The sequence below is a fragment of the Nothobranchius furzeri genome, chromosome 2, assembly GCF_043380555.1.
Source record: "Nothobranchius furzeri strain GRZ-AD chromosome 2, NfurGRZ-RIMD1, whole genome shotgun sequence".
In the NCBI taxonomy this organism is placed as follows: Eukaryota; Metazoa; Chordata; class Actinopteri; order Cyprinodontiformes; family Nothobranchiidae; genus Nothobranchius; species Nothobranchius furzeri.
The window spans coordinates 49,719,699-49,736,266 of NC_091742.1; the positions used below are offsets into that span (position 1 = coordinate 49,719,699).

General features: G+C 42.4%; 1 protein-coding gene across 1 annotated transcript; it reads right to left on the reverse strand.

Annotated features, from left to right (window-relative positions):
• Positions 1 to 7,872: 7,872 nt before the first annotated feature.
• On the reverse strand, positions 7,873 to 15,988 carry LOC139061997 (E3 SUMO-protein ligase ZBED1-like). Its single transcript, XM_070542028.1, has 5 exons — positions 15,749 to 15,988; positions 8,792 to 9,489; positions 8,575 to 8,674; positions 8,238 to 8,478; positions 7,873 to 8,120 (listed from the first exon to the last, which is right to left on the reverse strand). Exons 1-5 carry the CDS (start codon positions 15,986 to 15,988, stop codon positions 7,873 to 7,875), a joined length of 1,527 nt encoding a protein of 508 aa, XP_070398129.1.
• Positions 15,989 to 16,568: the final 580 nt, after the last annotated feature.

Genomic DNA, 16,568 nt, shown 5'->3' on the forward strand with positions numbered 1-16,568 from the left:
TCCCCACACTCAATCCTTACCCTCACCATCTTGCTAGTTGGAACCTCCCCCTCGCCTGGGACCCCAACTAATACATTCTCAGTCCGAACGCGTGAGACAGAAACGCTTGGTCACTGTGAGGGGATGTTAGAGGTAGCATTAGGGTTAAGGTTAGGATAGGGGTGAGGGGGTTCAAAATAGCAAGAGGGTTAAGGTTCGAAGGGTGTTTGTAACGGATTTGTACATCAACGGTGCCAGCCAGGTCTCTCTCCTGACATATAAGATCAATTACAGTAATTAGTTAACCTTGATTTGTACGAAATCCCTACAAAGGATGAAACATATAATAGTCTACACCCTTCTTCTTCAAAGGAGAACTTAAACCAGAAATTACTCGATCATCAACTCACATCACACATGCAACAACATACAACTTAGCGGCTTATGGGTCCTCAACACTAACCTTTCTTTCGTGTCAGCAACGGGGAAGCCACCAATGTACCCGCTCTGTGCTCGGCGGCACTCTCACAGTCAAACTCAATATTGTTCTTACTCACGGAACCCGACTTTCTCCCAACGGGTCTCGTGGTTCTGGCAGAAGAGCATAAGCATCGGGGTCCGACAGGCCCGACCCAGAAGTGGAACCCGGGCAAAATAGCTGTGCGTCCCATCGAACCAGCGTTCCTCTTAATCTCCGCTGTGGAATGCAATCTTGTCTCTCCCTCATTTTATAGTTTTTTTTTTCACAAATATTCTCGTTTTATTTTCAACACTATTTGTTTCTATTAATCCTCTCTTTTTCACTGGTCTGTGTCTCTCCCTCTCATGGTCAGCGGTGCAATCAGACACACCTGATCGGGTCGCTCCCCGCTTTTTAAAAGATGCACTCGCCACAGAGGAAATGACGTATGGAAGCAGGTAAGACAAAAATAAAATAAAATAACCAGAACTGGCAAACTGCTACAGGGTCAAATGTGCATGTTCAGTAGAGCTCCAGCAAACATCCCATCTCGTCACTCTGATGCCGCATTGGGATTTGCATTAGAATCACCGGAGACCCCTTTTTGAACAGCTGTGATTTAGAGAGCACAGTGACTCATGGAACGATTCAGCGGCCTTCACCGGCCGCAGTCCCGCCCAGGCTGGGATAGGAAGACAGAGTTGCCATGGCGACAGCAGCATTCCACATTTCTTCTTAGGGGGAGTTGTCGCTTCAGCCTCACTGGCTCAAGGGCACCAGATTCAGATAAGAACTTGTTTTGGGGCCAGACAGAGATAATTTCCTCTCTGTCTTAAAGTTCCGTTGGTCCTCAAGCCCTCTCAATCCAATAATGGCGTAGTTAATCTATCCAAATCCATGCTGACCCGTCAACTCTCTCCTTGATCGAATCCACCCACTGTGCCAGAGTCTGAATCACAGCCAAAGTTCCAAGCTTACGACTCATCTCGACAATTATATGAGTCTGTGCATTCACAGTGTGGTGTAATCCATCCCTGAGCTCCGGGAGTGAGCCAATATTCCTCGACAGCTCATTAATTTTCTGGTAAGCCAGATAACCACCCAGGCCAAAAAGAAGTAAACCTGACACCAACACAACAAATATCCAGACGTCTTCAGAATCCTCTACAGACAGTTGGGAGAGGCAGATCAGGTTCCACTGTTTCCATGAGGCCATGATATGCCCAACTGGCTCTGTCCCAGAGGGACAACAGGGAGCCCCTTCTCCCGTTCTCATCGTTGAAAAAATTTTGTCAGTCGCATTGAGACCAACTGACCAGGTCTATTTTTAATAATTTCCAGTTTCCAGAAAAAATGCTGAAGCTCCGTACACCCAAAGACAGACAAAGAGCCTTGGGATAAGATAGGGAGGAGAGGAGGAAAAAAGCATCTGTACTTTCCAAGAGCCGGAAGAAGTAGGTTCTTACCAAAACCACATAAGACGGTAGGTTCTTACCAAAACCACATAAGACGCAATCTAGCTGTGTTCTACGTAGCCCTGAGGAGACTCCCTTTTGGATCCAAGATGTCGGGGGCGGGGGGGCGGGGCAGTTGACTCCAAGGTACCGAGGTTTGTAGAAAAAACCACAGTGCGACCAGGTCGGTCCAGAGTTCTTCTCCCAGATCACAACAAATAGATGAAATTGTTTGCGTCTAGAACAACTGTTTCTGAATAGCTGAAGGAACCGTTTTGCTGTGTCAGCTGTAGGCAGCTTTTAGCAGGGTTTTTGACAGCTTGTCAAAAAAGCTCTGGGTTAAAGAGGGTTCGCTCTAGATGGCCTGTCGGTAGCTTTCTCTTGAACTGACTCACCATCAAGTGAGCTGTTTTAATATTCTCATATTATGTCCCAACCGGGACGTGCCATGTTAAGGGGTGTTAACAAGCAAACCTCAGAACGTCACGCCTTGCATCAGATACAGAAGTTCTGATTTGCGCATGTAGCGATAAATATAGATGTATATCTATATTTCAAATGTGGCATATATTTAGCTTGTTTATGGTCTTATATTAATTAATCGGGGCACCACCAGTTTTCGGAACTGGACCGTTGGATTTAGTATCTATATTTTCGCAATGTAATCAGTCTCGGAGTTAATACCACAAATTAATCTAAAGGATGAATTCTTGACAGAATGCATTGGTTATTCTTGAGATCGCTAGACAAGGATCAGGCATGATTTAAGTATTGTGAATTTATTACAAACAAAGTCTCTGACTTTGGGAACCAGCTTGTCTGGGGCACAGATGAGGATCTCAGTCTTATCTTCATTCAGCTGTAGAAAGTTCCCACCATCCAGGTTTTAATTGGGTCTAAGCAGGTGTGTAACAGCTGCAGCTTAGACATCTCATGGGGCTTAAAGGACATGTACAGTTGGATGTCATCTGCATAAAGATGGTAGGAGATTCCTTTGAAGGAGCTCAGGATGTGCTGAAGAGGAAGCAGATAGAGGAGGAAGAGCAGAGGCCCCAGCACAGAACCTTGTGGGACACCATGGGTAAGGGAGGTGGTGGAGGACCTAAACTTGGAGACGGCCACAGAAAAGGAGCACTCAGAAAGATAAGAGGAGAACCACCCCAGAGCAGTTCCTAATAGGCCTACCCAGTCTCTCAGCCTTTCTAATAGCAGGTGATGGCAGGTGCAGTCAGGTCAGGTCCAGCAGGATCAGAACAGAACAGTCCCCTGCATCACTGTGAGTCAGAAAGTCATTAGAGACCCTAAGAAGAGCTGTTTCAGTAGAATGATCTCTACGAAAACCTGACTGGAAGCAATCATAGATGTTATGTGCATCAAGAGCAGCTGTGAGTTGTTTAGCCACAACCCCAAGACTAGATGCAAGATTTCTCCTGGTACACAGTTCACTTTATTATATTTATGGCATCATAAATCACATCTGCTTACGCATCAGAGTGGACAGGCAGAGAGAAAAATTAAGAAGAATTTTTAAAGTTACAATGTTTAGTTTTGACCGTTATCTCTGGAAACATCCATCGAAATGTTGTGGAAAATTAATTTAATCATGCCCAGTTGATGAGAAATATTGGTGGCTTTGTGACATTTAACCATTAAAACCAGGTCTAAAATACATGGGAGTGGGTTTAAGTCTCTGGGCGATGCCATATAGGGAGCCTATGTCCCCTCCCTTTCCGGTCGGCTCATGGGTCCCCGGAAGAACAAAGAAATGAATGCAAATCAACCGTATGTAAACACTATAAAGTTCATTGTAAATAAAAAACAGAACTCACTTTAATGTACCTTTAACATTTATTTCTGATTGACCCTGTATAACAAAAAACCATAATGTGCCTTTTGGAATGTTGTACTGCTATCTGTTTTGCGCCTCTCGTCAGTTAATGAGCTGATTTCTGTTAACGTGTATATTTGTAAGTTTGATTCTTTATCTGTGACAAAAAATGAATAAAGCTTTATTGAAAAAAATAATAAATACATTTTAAAAAATGAATGCAAGTCAATGGGCCTAAAAGAGCTATCTTCTAATTTTCTTAGGCCCTGGATCGCACAAATGTTTAACTTATATTTAAATGAAAAGTAATGATGGGTGTTTCAACCACGCCAATCATGTACTTTGTAATAAAAGCAGTAATTATCATGACTTCATAAATGACGCATGAAGGATGTTGCCTCTGCCCTAGCGTAGCTGCTACTCACCAAATGGCCAGATTTATGGGGGTTCTATCTTCCTGAAGGAAAGATTGGAAGTTCGCTGAACTTACAGCCATTTTTCCTCAGTTTTCTCCGTGTCTGGTTCAATGACATCCTTTTTGTGAAGTGCATTTGAGCCCTGGCTTATTTTCACACAAAACCTAAAATAACGTTTGCCCCTGTTAGAAAATAGACGCTTTCTTGGTTTCAAAATGCGTATTTTAAATAAATGGACATCATATGTGAAATCCATGCCACATAACAAGCAGATATAGAAAATAGCGACTTTTGCGCCATTGACTTGCTTTATTTTTTTGTTCTTCTGGGGACCCATGTTCTAGAAGTAGATGGGCGTGACTTAGGCTCTCTATTAGACATCATCCTCCTATGGAAGCCTTGGGGACCAAAAAATATTTACTGATTTGTAACAAGGGGTTACAAAACTTTTATCATTTATAAACGCTGTTTTACACATTTCCCTCTTCACTATTTTCTAGTGATGAAAGAGTCTGATGTGTTTTCCATTTTGCTGGAGGTTGCACTGCCAGGGATTTTTGACCGTAATGGCCAACCGTTGGTAAAGGCTGACTCGAACACAAAAACGCTGCTTGCTTGCAATGATTTAGGTATGCACTGCCCTCTATCGCCAAGGAAAGTACGTTTTTGAAAGAAAAGAACATAGAAATTGCATTCGTCTAATCGGATGTTTATTAGTCATTTGTTTTCGTGCTATTACAAAGACACATGAAAAGATTAACCATAGATTTACATGCCCACTTAAAAGTCAGGATATGTGTCTACTGGTTTGAGTCACTACTTGAGAAAAAAAAGTGGCCTGTTAGTTTTCAACATTTATTGTAATTTTAAGCAATTAAAATATCCATCTGCCCATTTTCTTTACCCACTTATTCACGCAGGGTCGCGAGTGGTGCCTACCTCCAGTAGTCTCTGGACAAACAGGTAGGGTACACCCTGGACAGATTGCCAGTCCATCGCAGGGCAACACAGAGACACACAGGACAAAAAACCAAGCACACACACACACACATGCGCGCGCACATGCACACACACACACATACACACACACATACGCGCACACACACACACACACACACACACACACACACACACACACACACACACACACACACACACACACACACACATCTAAGGACAATTTTGAGAGACCAATTAATCCGACAGTTATGTTTTTAGACCGTGGGAGGAAGCCGGAGTACCCGGAGAGAACCCACGCATTAACAAGGAGAACATGCAAACTCATGCAGAAAAATCCCAGACCGGCTAGGGGACATAATTGCAGGACCTCCTTGCTGCAAGGCAACAGTGCTAATCACTCCCCCACTGTGCAGCCGTCATTTAAAATGAAAAAAAGTTAATTATTAAAAATTATTTATGTAATCCCCCCCCCCCCCCCCCCCCGTGTCCTGTCTGGCTGTGAAGCAAACATAATTAATGCCTGAATGCTGGTAACAAGCCTTACAGATTTACTCTCAGGTGGAGCATCAAAGCATCTGCTTTTAATGTCACGCCTGATACTTAAAACTTGATTGTTATTGTTATTGAATGCTTTTTTATTTCGACCAGACACGGAGCCAGAGGTGAAAGAGAAAGGAAGAGGTTCATCACTGATGATTAAGAGTCTGCTTCTAGACCTGCAGAAAGAGAAAGAAGAGAAAATAAATAAATAAATAAATGGGACACAGCAATACAACAGGAGCAAGCTATCACTGCATCAACTTGATGAAGAAATATATAATCAACATTGTTTAACTGAACAATCACACGATAATAAATCACAGTGCATTTAATGCCCACCATAGCATTAAGACATGTGTTGAACGTGCCCAATTCCATACTTATGAGAGCACCATGTGAGCACCTGTGTGTGTACACGCGCTTGTTTATGTAAGGTTTATCTACAGGAGCGTCCAAAAGAGAGTGTGAGGGACCACAGATCTGCCCCTCAATGACGTGCAGGAGACGGAGGGAGCTCCAAGTCCCAGAGATCCAGGCGCTGCCCCAGAACACAGGAACCCCAAGGAGACTGCTACCAGAAAGGCCCCTGCCCCCTCAAGAGGCGAAGAGGATCCCCATGGGGGGCCTCAACCAGCAGCCGGCAGAGTCCCGGGAGATTTCAGCGCCAAGCCCACAGGCCCGCCCGCAGCCTCCCACCCCCTAGCGGGCCGGGCCCGGGACCCAGGGGTGACCACCCCCGCCGGGGACTCAGCAGAGCCCAGGGACCCAGACCCCACCAGGCAGCCACCTGGATTGATCAGGCAGACGCCAAATTTCTTAAAGCCCCTGACCCGGGAGCCATGAACATTCAGGCAGACCAAGGCACCGCACTCCACACCAGGTGTGGCAGGGGGATGGGAGATGAAGATCTATATCATCAAAAGAAGTCCCAGGAGAAGGGAGGAGTCAAAGGCCCCACCTGGCATATACAGTCATACACACCCTCCCTCATGCTCACACATACACATACAACCAAAGACTTACAAAAATGCACGCCGGACACCACTCATGCTCCCCATACACACCCTATTCACTCTCGTCCCAGTACTGCTGCACATGGGGTACAACCATTACCGGTTCCCAGAGTTTGACCCTTTCTGCAGGGGTGCTGATGAGCAGGCTACCCCGTCCAACGTCGAGCACAGCAACCCACCACCCCAGACCCCAACCGGACGGCCAGATCTCCCTCCTAGCCTCCAACGCCGGGAAGCCAAGCGACAACAGAGGTGCACTAAGACCCCTAGTCTCCCTCCGCCTGCTCCAATATAGTGTTAGTGCGTGTTGATGAGGTGTATTCCATGGCTGTGGTGAGCGGGCAGTGCGGGCATTAAGGTCATTAGTTATTATTAAGGTTATTAATTATGAATATTTAGAAACAATTCCAAACAGGGACATTGATAAATAATTCATAATAAAACTGATCCACACAAACTCACCACTAAAGGGGTTTTGAGAACCTTGGATCGGCCAGCTTGTATTTTGGTAGAATCTCTTCTTAAAGCTGTCTAAATTTGAATGTTGACTAAATGTTTAATGTAAAACTGCCACTAGGGTTGTCACGATACTAACATTTCAAACTCGATTCGATACTGGGAAAAAAACTCGATACTCGATTTCAATACTATTTAAAAACACCAATTTATTGAACACGTTTATTCAAAAAATAACATTCCTCAATTTATATTGCAAAAATTAAATTTAAGAATTAAGTGTATAAACTAAAGTGCTTAAACCTTTCAAGTAACAGCTTTTTTTTAAGTGCATACAAAAACTGACGAAAGTTAACATGAATTGTCTCAAATTAAATGTCTCATAAAATCTGTTTTCAATATGAAAATAAATCAACCAAAAATGGAAAAAAGCATATTTAAACAACACTTTCAGTCAAACATGTGCATTTAGAAAACACAAAATACTTAAAGTATAACCAATGAGGTCTTGAACACTCGATATGAATACCATAACATAAAATGCTAACAATAACATATGTACATGACACTGTCAGTCATCAAATGTGCATTCAGAAAGCACATACGTAAAACAGTTGAACAGTTAAAACTTTATTAACTCTAGACTATAGTTAAGCTTAAATCAGGACAGAGGTAAAGAGCAAGACCTCTACTCTTTGTCTAATGTGTCACTTTTTCCTGGATTTGCTTTGCCATATGGATATTTTTTGCAGTAAACACCAACATATCAATGTGCTCCTCTGTCAGGGTTCAGTCTTCTTGGGGAGCAAATGAGCCCTGATGTACTGAAGATGCGCTCTGAGGCACAGCTTGAGGCAGCTATACAAAGATATTTTTTGGTCAACAAGGCCAGGTGAGGAAAGGTAGTGTGATTGGCTTTCCACCATGTTAGTGGATCATGCTCTGCCTGTACTTCTGGCATGGTTTGGTACAAAGTCAGCTCATTTTTCAGTTTGTACTCTGGCTTGTCACAATCTGCAGAAGTGATTTCAACGTCATGAGGTGCATCAGGGTGTTTCTTTCTCTCCCCTTGAATGTCAGACAACAATCCCTTCAAGTCAGTTTTTGATTTTTTTGCTGGCCGAGTCTCACTTGGAGAAGCTGCAGTTTGAATATTTGGAATGCTTTTTAAGCTATCACAGAGGTGCTCCTTTACCTCATCTTTCAGTGTTGTGAAATTTAGCTTAAAACGTGGGTCAAGAAAGGTCGCAGTGTTTAATAGCAACTGTAAGCGCCCGTCCTGGTATCGAGTTTTTAGATCTTTGGTTATCAGTTCCTTCATTTGCCTTTTCAGGTGAGAGTCATCACCTTCTACAGTTAAAACTGAGAAAATCTTCCAGCAGAGAGCGAGCACAGAGGAAAGAGTGGTATGCTTTTCTCAACTGAGAGCATCAGTGAATGAGCTTAATGGGCCCAGCACTTCTTGTACAGTCTCTAAAGTTGTAATGTCTGTATCTTTAGGCATGAGGTGCCACTTTTTTCTGTTCTCTGCTAGAACCACACACACAGCTTGTTGCTGCTCCAAAAATCTGTCCACCATTTCAAAGGATGAGCCCCAGCGTGTTGGCTCATCATGAATGAGACTGTGTTAAACTAACTGCAGCTCTTTTTGTTTGTTCTTAAGTAGTCTAACCATCTTTGGTGACCTGCTGAAGGCTGACACTGTTTTTCTAAGTCTGGATAATGTCGATGAGACCTTGTCTACCTCTAGACTTTTGCTGACTGCCAAATCCAGGTTGTGGCCAAAGCAAGGGACCCATAAAAAGTCCTGCTCAAAAGCCTTTTTATTATTGGAGGCATTGTCAGTTGTAAGGCCTGCCATTAGGTTAAGGTCCAGTTTCCAGGTATCCTGGATGACCTCCTCAAATGCCTCCCTGATGTTTTCTCCTGTGTGGTCAGAGTGAATTCCAACACAACCCAAACACCAGCTCATCATCTCCCGAGAATCAGTAATGGATTGAATAGTCACAGCCATAAACGACTCGGATGCCCTACTGGTCCAGAGGTCGGTGGTGCATGAGTAAAATGGTTTACCCTCAAACTGACTCAGTACAACATCTTTGATACTGTTGTACAGAGCAGGGATTTCACTGTACATGAAAAAATTGCGGGATGGAATGCTATACCTGGGATTGAGGTGCGTAACAAGCTGTTGGAAGCCAGGCTTCTCAACTGAATAAATGGGCACTTGATCCATACAAACATATTCAGCAACAAGTCTGTTCAGTTTTAGAGTCTCTAGGGACTTGGGCCCATATTTTCGTTGCTGATCAAATTGTGCAGGCAATGTCGGCTGGAATGGCTTGGTTGTGGACGTCAACTGTTTCTCTGCATCAGCCTGAGCCTGGTTGTAGAAATGAAACAAAAACAATTTGAATGCATATCGAGTCAAATGTCAATTAAAAAAAAAGTTCTCCCTGCAGTCCGCACCAACAAAGTTGAGCTCAGCTGTAGTTTAACTTAAAAAAGAAGCAGCAATTTTCACGATTTCTGGTCTACAACGGCAGTCACTTAGACATGCTACCGCAAATACCAGCATGGATCATATTTGTGTTTCCAACTTTAACATTTTCCAATAAATCCATAGCTGACCATCATTAAGCACCAAGTGGGGATTGTGCTCAGATTACAACTAAAATGGCACGAGAACCCAATTTTTTCATTCAGTCTGTAAATCCCTTCAAAAATTTAAATTAAATGCCATGAAATACCTCATATCAGTGTTTTTGAATTAATTGCTATTTTCCATCTATTTTAATTTTATGAATTATGTTGTGTTCTTTGTTTATATTTGCAGAGTGATGTTTTGCTGCTTAAACTCTGCTTAAGTTGCATTTTTGTCATAAGCTGTAATGCCATACTGTATGTTTTGTTCTGTACTTTTGAATAGTTCTGTTGGTCAATAAAGGGAGAAAACGAATTTCTCCATGGTAGGTACATCTAATCTTAATGAAAACAGATTGGCACACGGCAGTGACGTCATTAAAAGCGCCGGTTAGATTAGCCGCGGCTAGTCTATTTACGCCTAGAAATCCCAGACCCGCTCCAAACGAACAGGGGAATCACATTAATGATTCCTAACAAAACCTTTCGACATGAAGATGTTTTGGTGCAGATAATGTCTTATTTCGAGGCTGCACCATGGGTGCCCTTCCGCACCCGTTATATGGATATACACTGACGGTGATTCACCAATGGATCTAAATAAATGATTGGCTGCACCTGGCGGTAAGGCGTTTCCTGTTTCCTGTTTTCAGTGTTGCACTCCGTGTAGCTGTTTGGTGTTTGGGGCTCGCTAAAGCTGATTTAATTTCTCTGTACTTGGATATCTCTGAGTTATTGTAGCACAAAAGCACGCTAAAACGCACATTTTCTGTTGTTCCACCTAGCTTTTAGGGAACCATTTGAGTCTGCACGCAATTTATTTGGTACTGAACAGTTTGCTGCTCGTCCAGTTAGCTTAGCCTCAGCACTGCTATGGCTACTTCTGTCTCTGCTTCTCCGTCTCCTATCTCTTGCTCTCTGTGTCAGATGTTTAGTTACTCCTCTGCCTCCTTTAGTGATAATGGTACGTGTAATAAATGTAGCATTTTTGTAGCTTTGGAGGCGAGGATGTCGGAATTGGAATCCCGGCTCCGCGCTGTTGAAAAACCTGTAAACAGCCGTAGTTACTTAGCTAGCGCGGGGCTAACTAGCTCAGAACAACCCCGTAGCGACCCTCCAGTGGAACCCGAGCAGCCGGGACCTCAGGCCGGCTGGGTGACGGTACGCAGGAAGCATAGAACCCAGCCCGTGGGGCACCACCAACCCGTCCACGTTTCTAATAGATTTTCCCCGCTCAGCGACGCACCCACTGACAAGCCGACTCTGATCATTGGCAGCTCCATAGTCAGAAACGTGGCATTAGAGACTCCAGCAACCATAGTTAAATGTTTACCTGGGGCCAGAGTGGGCGACATTAAATCTTACCTGAAACTGCTGGCTAAGGATAAGCGTAAATACAGTAAGATTGTTATTCGCGCTGGCGGTAACGACACCCGGTTACGCCAATCGGAGGTCACTAAAATTAATGTTGCTTCGGTGTGTAAGTTTGCCAAAACAATGTCGGACTCCGTAATTTTCTCTGGCCCCCTGCCTGATCGGACCAGTGACGACATGTTTAGCCGCATGCTGTCCTTCAACCGCTGGTTGTCTAGGTGGTGTCCTGAAAACAACGTGGGCTACATTGATAATTGGAAAACTTTTTGGGGAAAACCTGGTCTGATGCGGAGAGACGGCATCCATCCCACTTTGGATGGTGCAGCTCTTCTTTCTAGGAATATGGCCAGTTTTATTAGTCCTCCATGACAACCCAGGGTCCAGACCAGGAAGCAGAGTCGTAGTTTAACCCACCCCTCTGCAGCTTCTGTACTGTTACCCACCCACTACCCCATAGAGACAGTGTCCTGCCCACGGCCAAAATCACACAGATTAAATATCAGGCTTAATAAAGCAAATCATGGAAATCTCATAAATATTAGAACAAATTCAACTGAGCAGAAAACTAGAAAAATTAAATGTGGGTTGTTGAACATTAGATCCATTTTTTCTAAGACTTTGTTAGTTAATGAGTTGATTTGTGATAATCAGATCTCTCTGCTCTCTCTCCCAGAATCCTGGCTGCAGCAAGATGACTATGTTAGCTTAAACGAGTCGACTCCTTCAAATTATTTAAATCATCACATTGCTCGAAGTACAGGGCGAGGAGAAGGAGTGGCAACCATTTTTCATTCGGACTTATTAATCAGTCCCTTACAGATCAATAGCTACAGTTCGTTTGAACATCTTATTCTTAGTTTTCCTAATCCAGATTGCAAAACTGTAAAACCACTCTTGTTTGTAGTCTTATATCGTCCACCAGGCCCTTACTCTGAGTTTTTGGATCAGATCTCTGATTTTTTATCTGATTTGGTGCTAAATACTGATAAGGTCATTGTAGTGGGGGATTTCAACATTCATGTGGACATCGAAAATGATTGCCTCAATGTAGCCTTTAGCAATATCTTAGACTCAATTGGTTTTACTCAAAGAATACATGGCTCCACCCACTCCTGCCATCATACATTGGACCTTGTGCTGACTTATGGCATAGAGTGTGAGGAAATAACAATATTTCCACATAATCCAGTCCTCTCGGACCACTTTCTGAAAACCTTTGAGTTTTTTATAACTGAGTTCTCGAGACATGAAAGTAAATTTCATTATAGTCGGTCTCTATCTGACAACGCTGTTGCGTCTTTTAAATCAACTGTTCCATCTTTACTGTCCTCAGCATCTCAGAGGCATGTAGCAGAGGGCAATATTTTCAGTTCTAGCCCCTCACAAATTGATGCCTTAGTTAATCATGTGAATTCCTCTTTACGTGTGGCATTAGATGATGTTGCCCCCTTAAAAAAGAAGGTAATTAGGGACAGGAATTTGGCTCCCTGGTTTAACTCTCATCTACGAGCCTTAAAACAAAACTCTAGGAAATTGGAGAGAACATGGCGCTCTACGCACCATGAGGAGGCCTACCTATCCTGGAAAAATAGTCTTGTGCTTTATAAAAATAAGCTTAAACAAACTAGGACTGCTTATTTTTCAGCATTAATTGAGGAGAATAAGCATAATCCTAAATTTCTTTTCAGTACAGTTGCTAAACTTACACAGAATCGTAGCTCTGAGCCATCTATTCCCTTAGCCCTCAGCAGCAATGACTTCATGGGATTTTTTACAAGTAAAATTAATTCTGTTAGAAACAAAATCTTTAGCATCCTCCCTAATGCGATTTCTTCTTCCTCAGTAAGCGAGGCAGCTTCAGAGGTGACTGTAGAACCTCATCTGTGCTTGAACTGTTTTGATCCAGTTGAGCTTTCAGAGTTATCAAAAATATTAGCTTCATCTAAACCTTCAACTTGTTTTTTGGATCCAATCCCAACCAAATTATTTAAAGATGCATTTCCTTTGATTACTGCCCCCATTCTAGATATAATCAATCTATCCTTAGTAAATGGGTATGTACCACAAGATTTTAAGGTTGCTGTAATCAAACCTTCACTTAAGAAGCCTTCTCTGGATCCATATGACCCAATGAATTACAGACCAATATCTAACCTTCCATTTTTATCCAAAGTCCTGGAGAAAATAGTGGCCATCCAAGTATGTCAGCATTTAAACACTAATGCTCTGTTTGAGGAATTTCAGTCTGGTTTTAGAGAGTATCACAGCACTGAAACTGCATTAGTGAGAGTTACAAATGATATTCTTATGGCCTCAGATAAGAATCTTGTGTCTGTTCTAGTCTTGTTAGATCTCAGTGCTGCCTTTGACACAGTTGATCACAATGTTCTTTTAGAAAGACTTGAACATGTTGTAGGGATCAAAGGAACAGTGTTAGGCTGGTTTAAATCCTACCTGTCTGACAGATTTCATTTTGTAAATGTACATGACAAATCTTCTTCATACTCAAGGGTTACTTGCGGAGTACCACAGGGTTCAGTGCTTGGGCCAATTCCTTTTTACTATATATGTGCTCCCAATTGGTAAAATCATTAGACAGCATGGGATAAACTTCCACTGTTATGCTGACGATACTCAGTTATATTTATCCATTAACCCTGATGAACCTAATCGGTTGGGTAGATTACAGGCTTGTCTTGAGGACATAAAAAATTGGATGACTCTTAACTTCTTGCTTTTAAATCAAGACAAGACGGAAGTTCTCATCTTTGGACCAGAAATCCAGAAAAGGAAATTGCTTAGCCAATCGCCTGACCTTAATGGCATTACATTAATCTCCGAGAACAAAGCAAGGAACCTTGGTGTTATCTTTGACCAGGACATGTCATTCAAATCCCAGGTTTCACAAGTTTGTCGGATTTCCTTTTTCCACCTTCGGAATATTGCTAAGATTAGAAGCATACTTTCCAGGAGTGATGCTGAAAAACTAGTTCATGCATTTATTACATCAAGACTGGATTACTGTAATTCATTACTCTCAGGAAGTCCACAGAATGTAGTTAAAAGTCTTCAGCTTGTTCAAAATGCTGCAGCTAGAGTTCTGATGAGAATTAAAAAGAGAGATCATATCTCTCCTGTCTTAGCTTCCCTACATTGGCTACCTGTTAAATTCAGAATAGATTTTAAGATCCTTCTTCTCACATATAAAGCTCTTAATAATCAAGGTCCATCATACATCAGTAATCTGATTGTTCCATATGTTCCTAACCGAGCACTTCGCTCTCAGACTGCAGGTCTACTGGTGGTTCCAAGAATATCTAAACTTAGGATGGGAGGCAGATCTTTTAGTTATCAGGCTCCTCTCCTGTGGAACCAGCTCCCAGCTTTAGTCTGTGAGGCAGACACTTTGTCTACTTTTAAGAATAGGCTTAAAACATTTTTATTTGATAGGGCTTATAGTTAAAATCTGATGTTAGCCTAAATCTGGACAAGTTGGGGATTACAGGGAGGTGGAGTGTACAGTTGGTAAAGACGGCTCTCCCTTGCCCTGCCTCCAACATGCCTACATCTAAATAGGATAGATTATCCAGAGTTAACTCTGTAGTTATGCTGCTATAGGCTTAGACTGCTGGAGGACACACTGACCACTTTTCACACTCTACTGCTTTCTTCTACAGTCTGCTCTTTAACTGTACTATTTTGTGCAATTTCAGCTGTTAACTTTATTTTCTCTGTAAGTGTTTTTCTCCCCAGAAGAAGCTACAATGATGTTCTGCTCAGCTGTGGTGGCCTCATGGAGGGGGCCATCGACTAGCACACTGCTGCTAACCACTAATACATTCTCTCTCTCCTGATAATAACTTTTTGTTTTCATTGACTTTTGATGTGCTAATACTAGTTTATCCGTTTAATTATCCACTAGGATAAATACAATAAAGTTTATCTTTCACCAAATACAATATTTACTAAGACATCACAATATAACTATAGACACATTACGTGTGTGTGTGTGTGTGTGTGTGTGTGTGTGTGTGTGTGTGTGTGTGTGTGTGTGTGTGTGTGTGTGTGCCTGCTCTGTCTTCTCGATCCCCAGTGAGTCGTGGAGGATGGCTGCTTATACTGAGCCAGGGTTCTCTGGAGGTTTCTTCCTGTTAAAAGGGAGTTTTCCTCTCCACTGTCGCTGCATGCTTGCTTAGTATGAGGATTGCTGTATAGTCACTGACACTAGTCAGTGACTTGATGCAATTTGCTGGGTTCCTTATATAGGAAACATTATTTCTGATTGGCTTAATGAACTGTGAATTGGAATGTTTATTATGTGGAGTGCCTTGAGACGACTCTTGTCGTGATTTGGCGCTATATAAATAAACTTGAATTGAATTGAATTGAAATACCCCGGGGAATCCAAGTAACACCAAAGTTGTCAGCGTGAGTAAACAAACGTACTGCATGCCAGAAATTAAGTCCGGGTTGCAATAAACGGGAGTTTTCCTTTAAGCATATAAGCGTGAATATACAACTACATGTCAGACTTGGTATGCTAGCTTAGTTAATACTAATACGTGAGCTCAGATTTGTTGGTGCAATTAGACACATTCATACTAGATTTAATACATTTTAGACACCTGTTTCATTTCGTCATGCAGTTTGGGGTGACGGTCTCTCAGATGCTTGGCCAAATTTGTTGTGCTGCTGGACTTCGTAGCGATCTCTTTGTAGCATTCCTTGCAAACGGGTCTGTCATGGTCTGTTGCTTTCCCCGACTCATCAGCCTTGTATCCAAAGTGTTTCCACACTGCACTTTTGCTCTTTGTGTTGTTGACTAAGTTGGGCTGTGAAGCGCCTCCCAATTTCGCTGTTGCCATTGTTCACAAAACTTGGATCGGAGACAACTCGCGCGGGAAATTGAAATGTAGCCATGCGGCGTCTTCTTCTTCTGTTTGTCCGGGAGGCGGAGGCTGCTTTACGGCATCTGGCTGTCATGCGTGTAGGTTTACTTGAAGAAGGCTGTGTATATGTGAGACTCCATAATATCGATACCACAGGGATGGAATATCTAATTTGGATACCACTTTTAATATCGATTTATATCTAGGTATCGATTTTTTTGACAACACTAACTGCTACATCTATATTTAAATTTCTACATTTGGATGTGGCTTTGTTTTAAATACTTAGATCAACTTTACATCCTTTTTGTTATGAGGAGCTAGAGTGGCTCAACAATCAAAGTTTGATGAGTTTCCACAATTTCCTAAAACTTTCATGTTTTTAAAATGGTAGATTTCTTCCAAACATTTACTTCTTCCATCAGTAAAAAAAACAAGAAAATACTGACCAGGTCCCTTTCCTACATTTTTGATAGAGTTTGTTACTGCAGTCAACATGGTTCTCTACAGTTAGCGGTAAAAGCCTCTGACGGAGGCACTGCAAAGCATGAAATCC

What these genes read in the sequence shown, in the direction of transcription:
- LOC139061997 (XM_070542028.1), bottom strand. Translation starts at nt 15,988, where the DNA reads ATGGCAACAGCGAAATTGGGAGGCGCTTCACAGCCCAACTTAGTCAAC. An exon ending in TGCATGACGAAATGAAACAG is followed by an intron (nt 9,490 to 15,748) that starts GTGTCTAAAATG and finishes TTCTACAACCAG; the next exon opens with GCTCAGGCTGATGCAGAGAA. An exon ending in TCAAACTGCAGCTTCTCCAA is followed by an intron (nt 8,121 to 8,237) that starts GTGAGACTCGGC and finishes TCACTTCTGCAG; the next exon opens with ATTGTGACAAGCCAGAGTAC.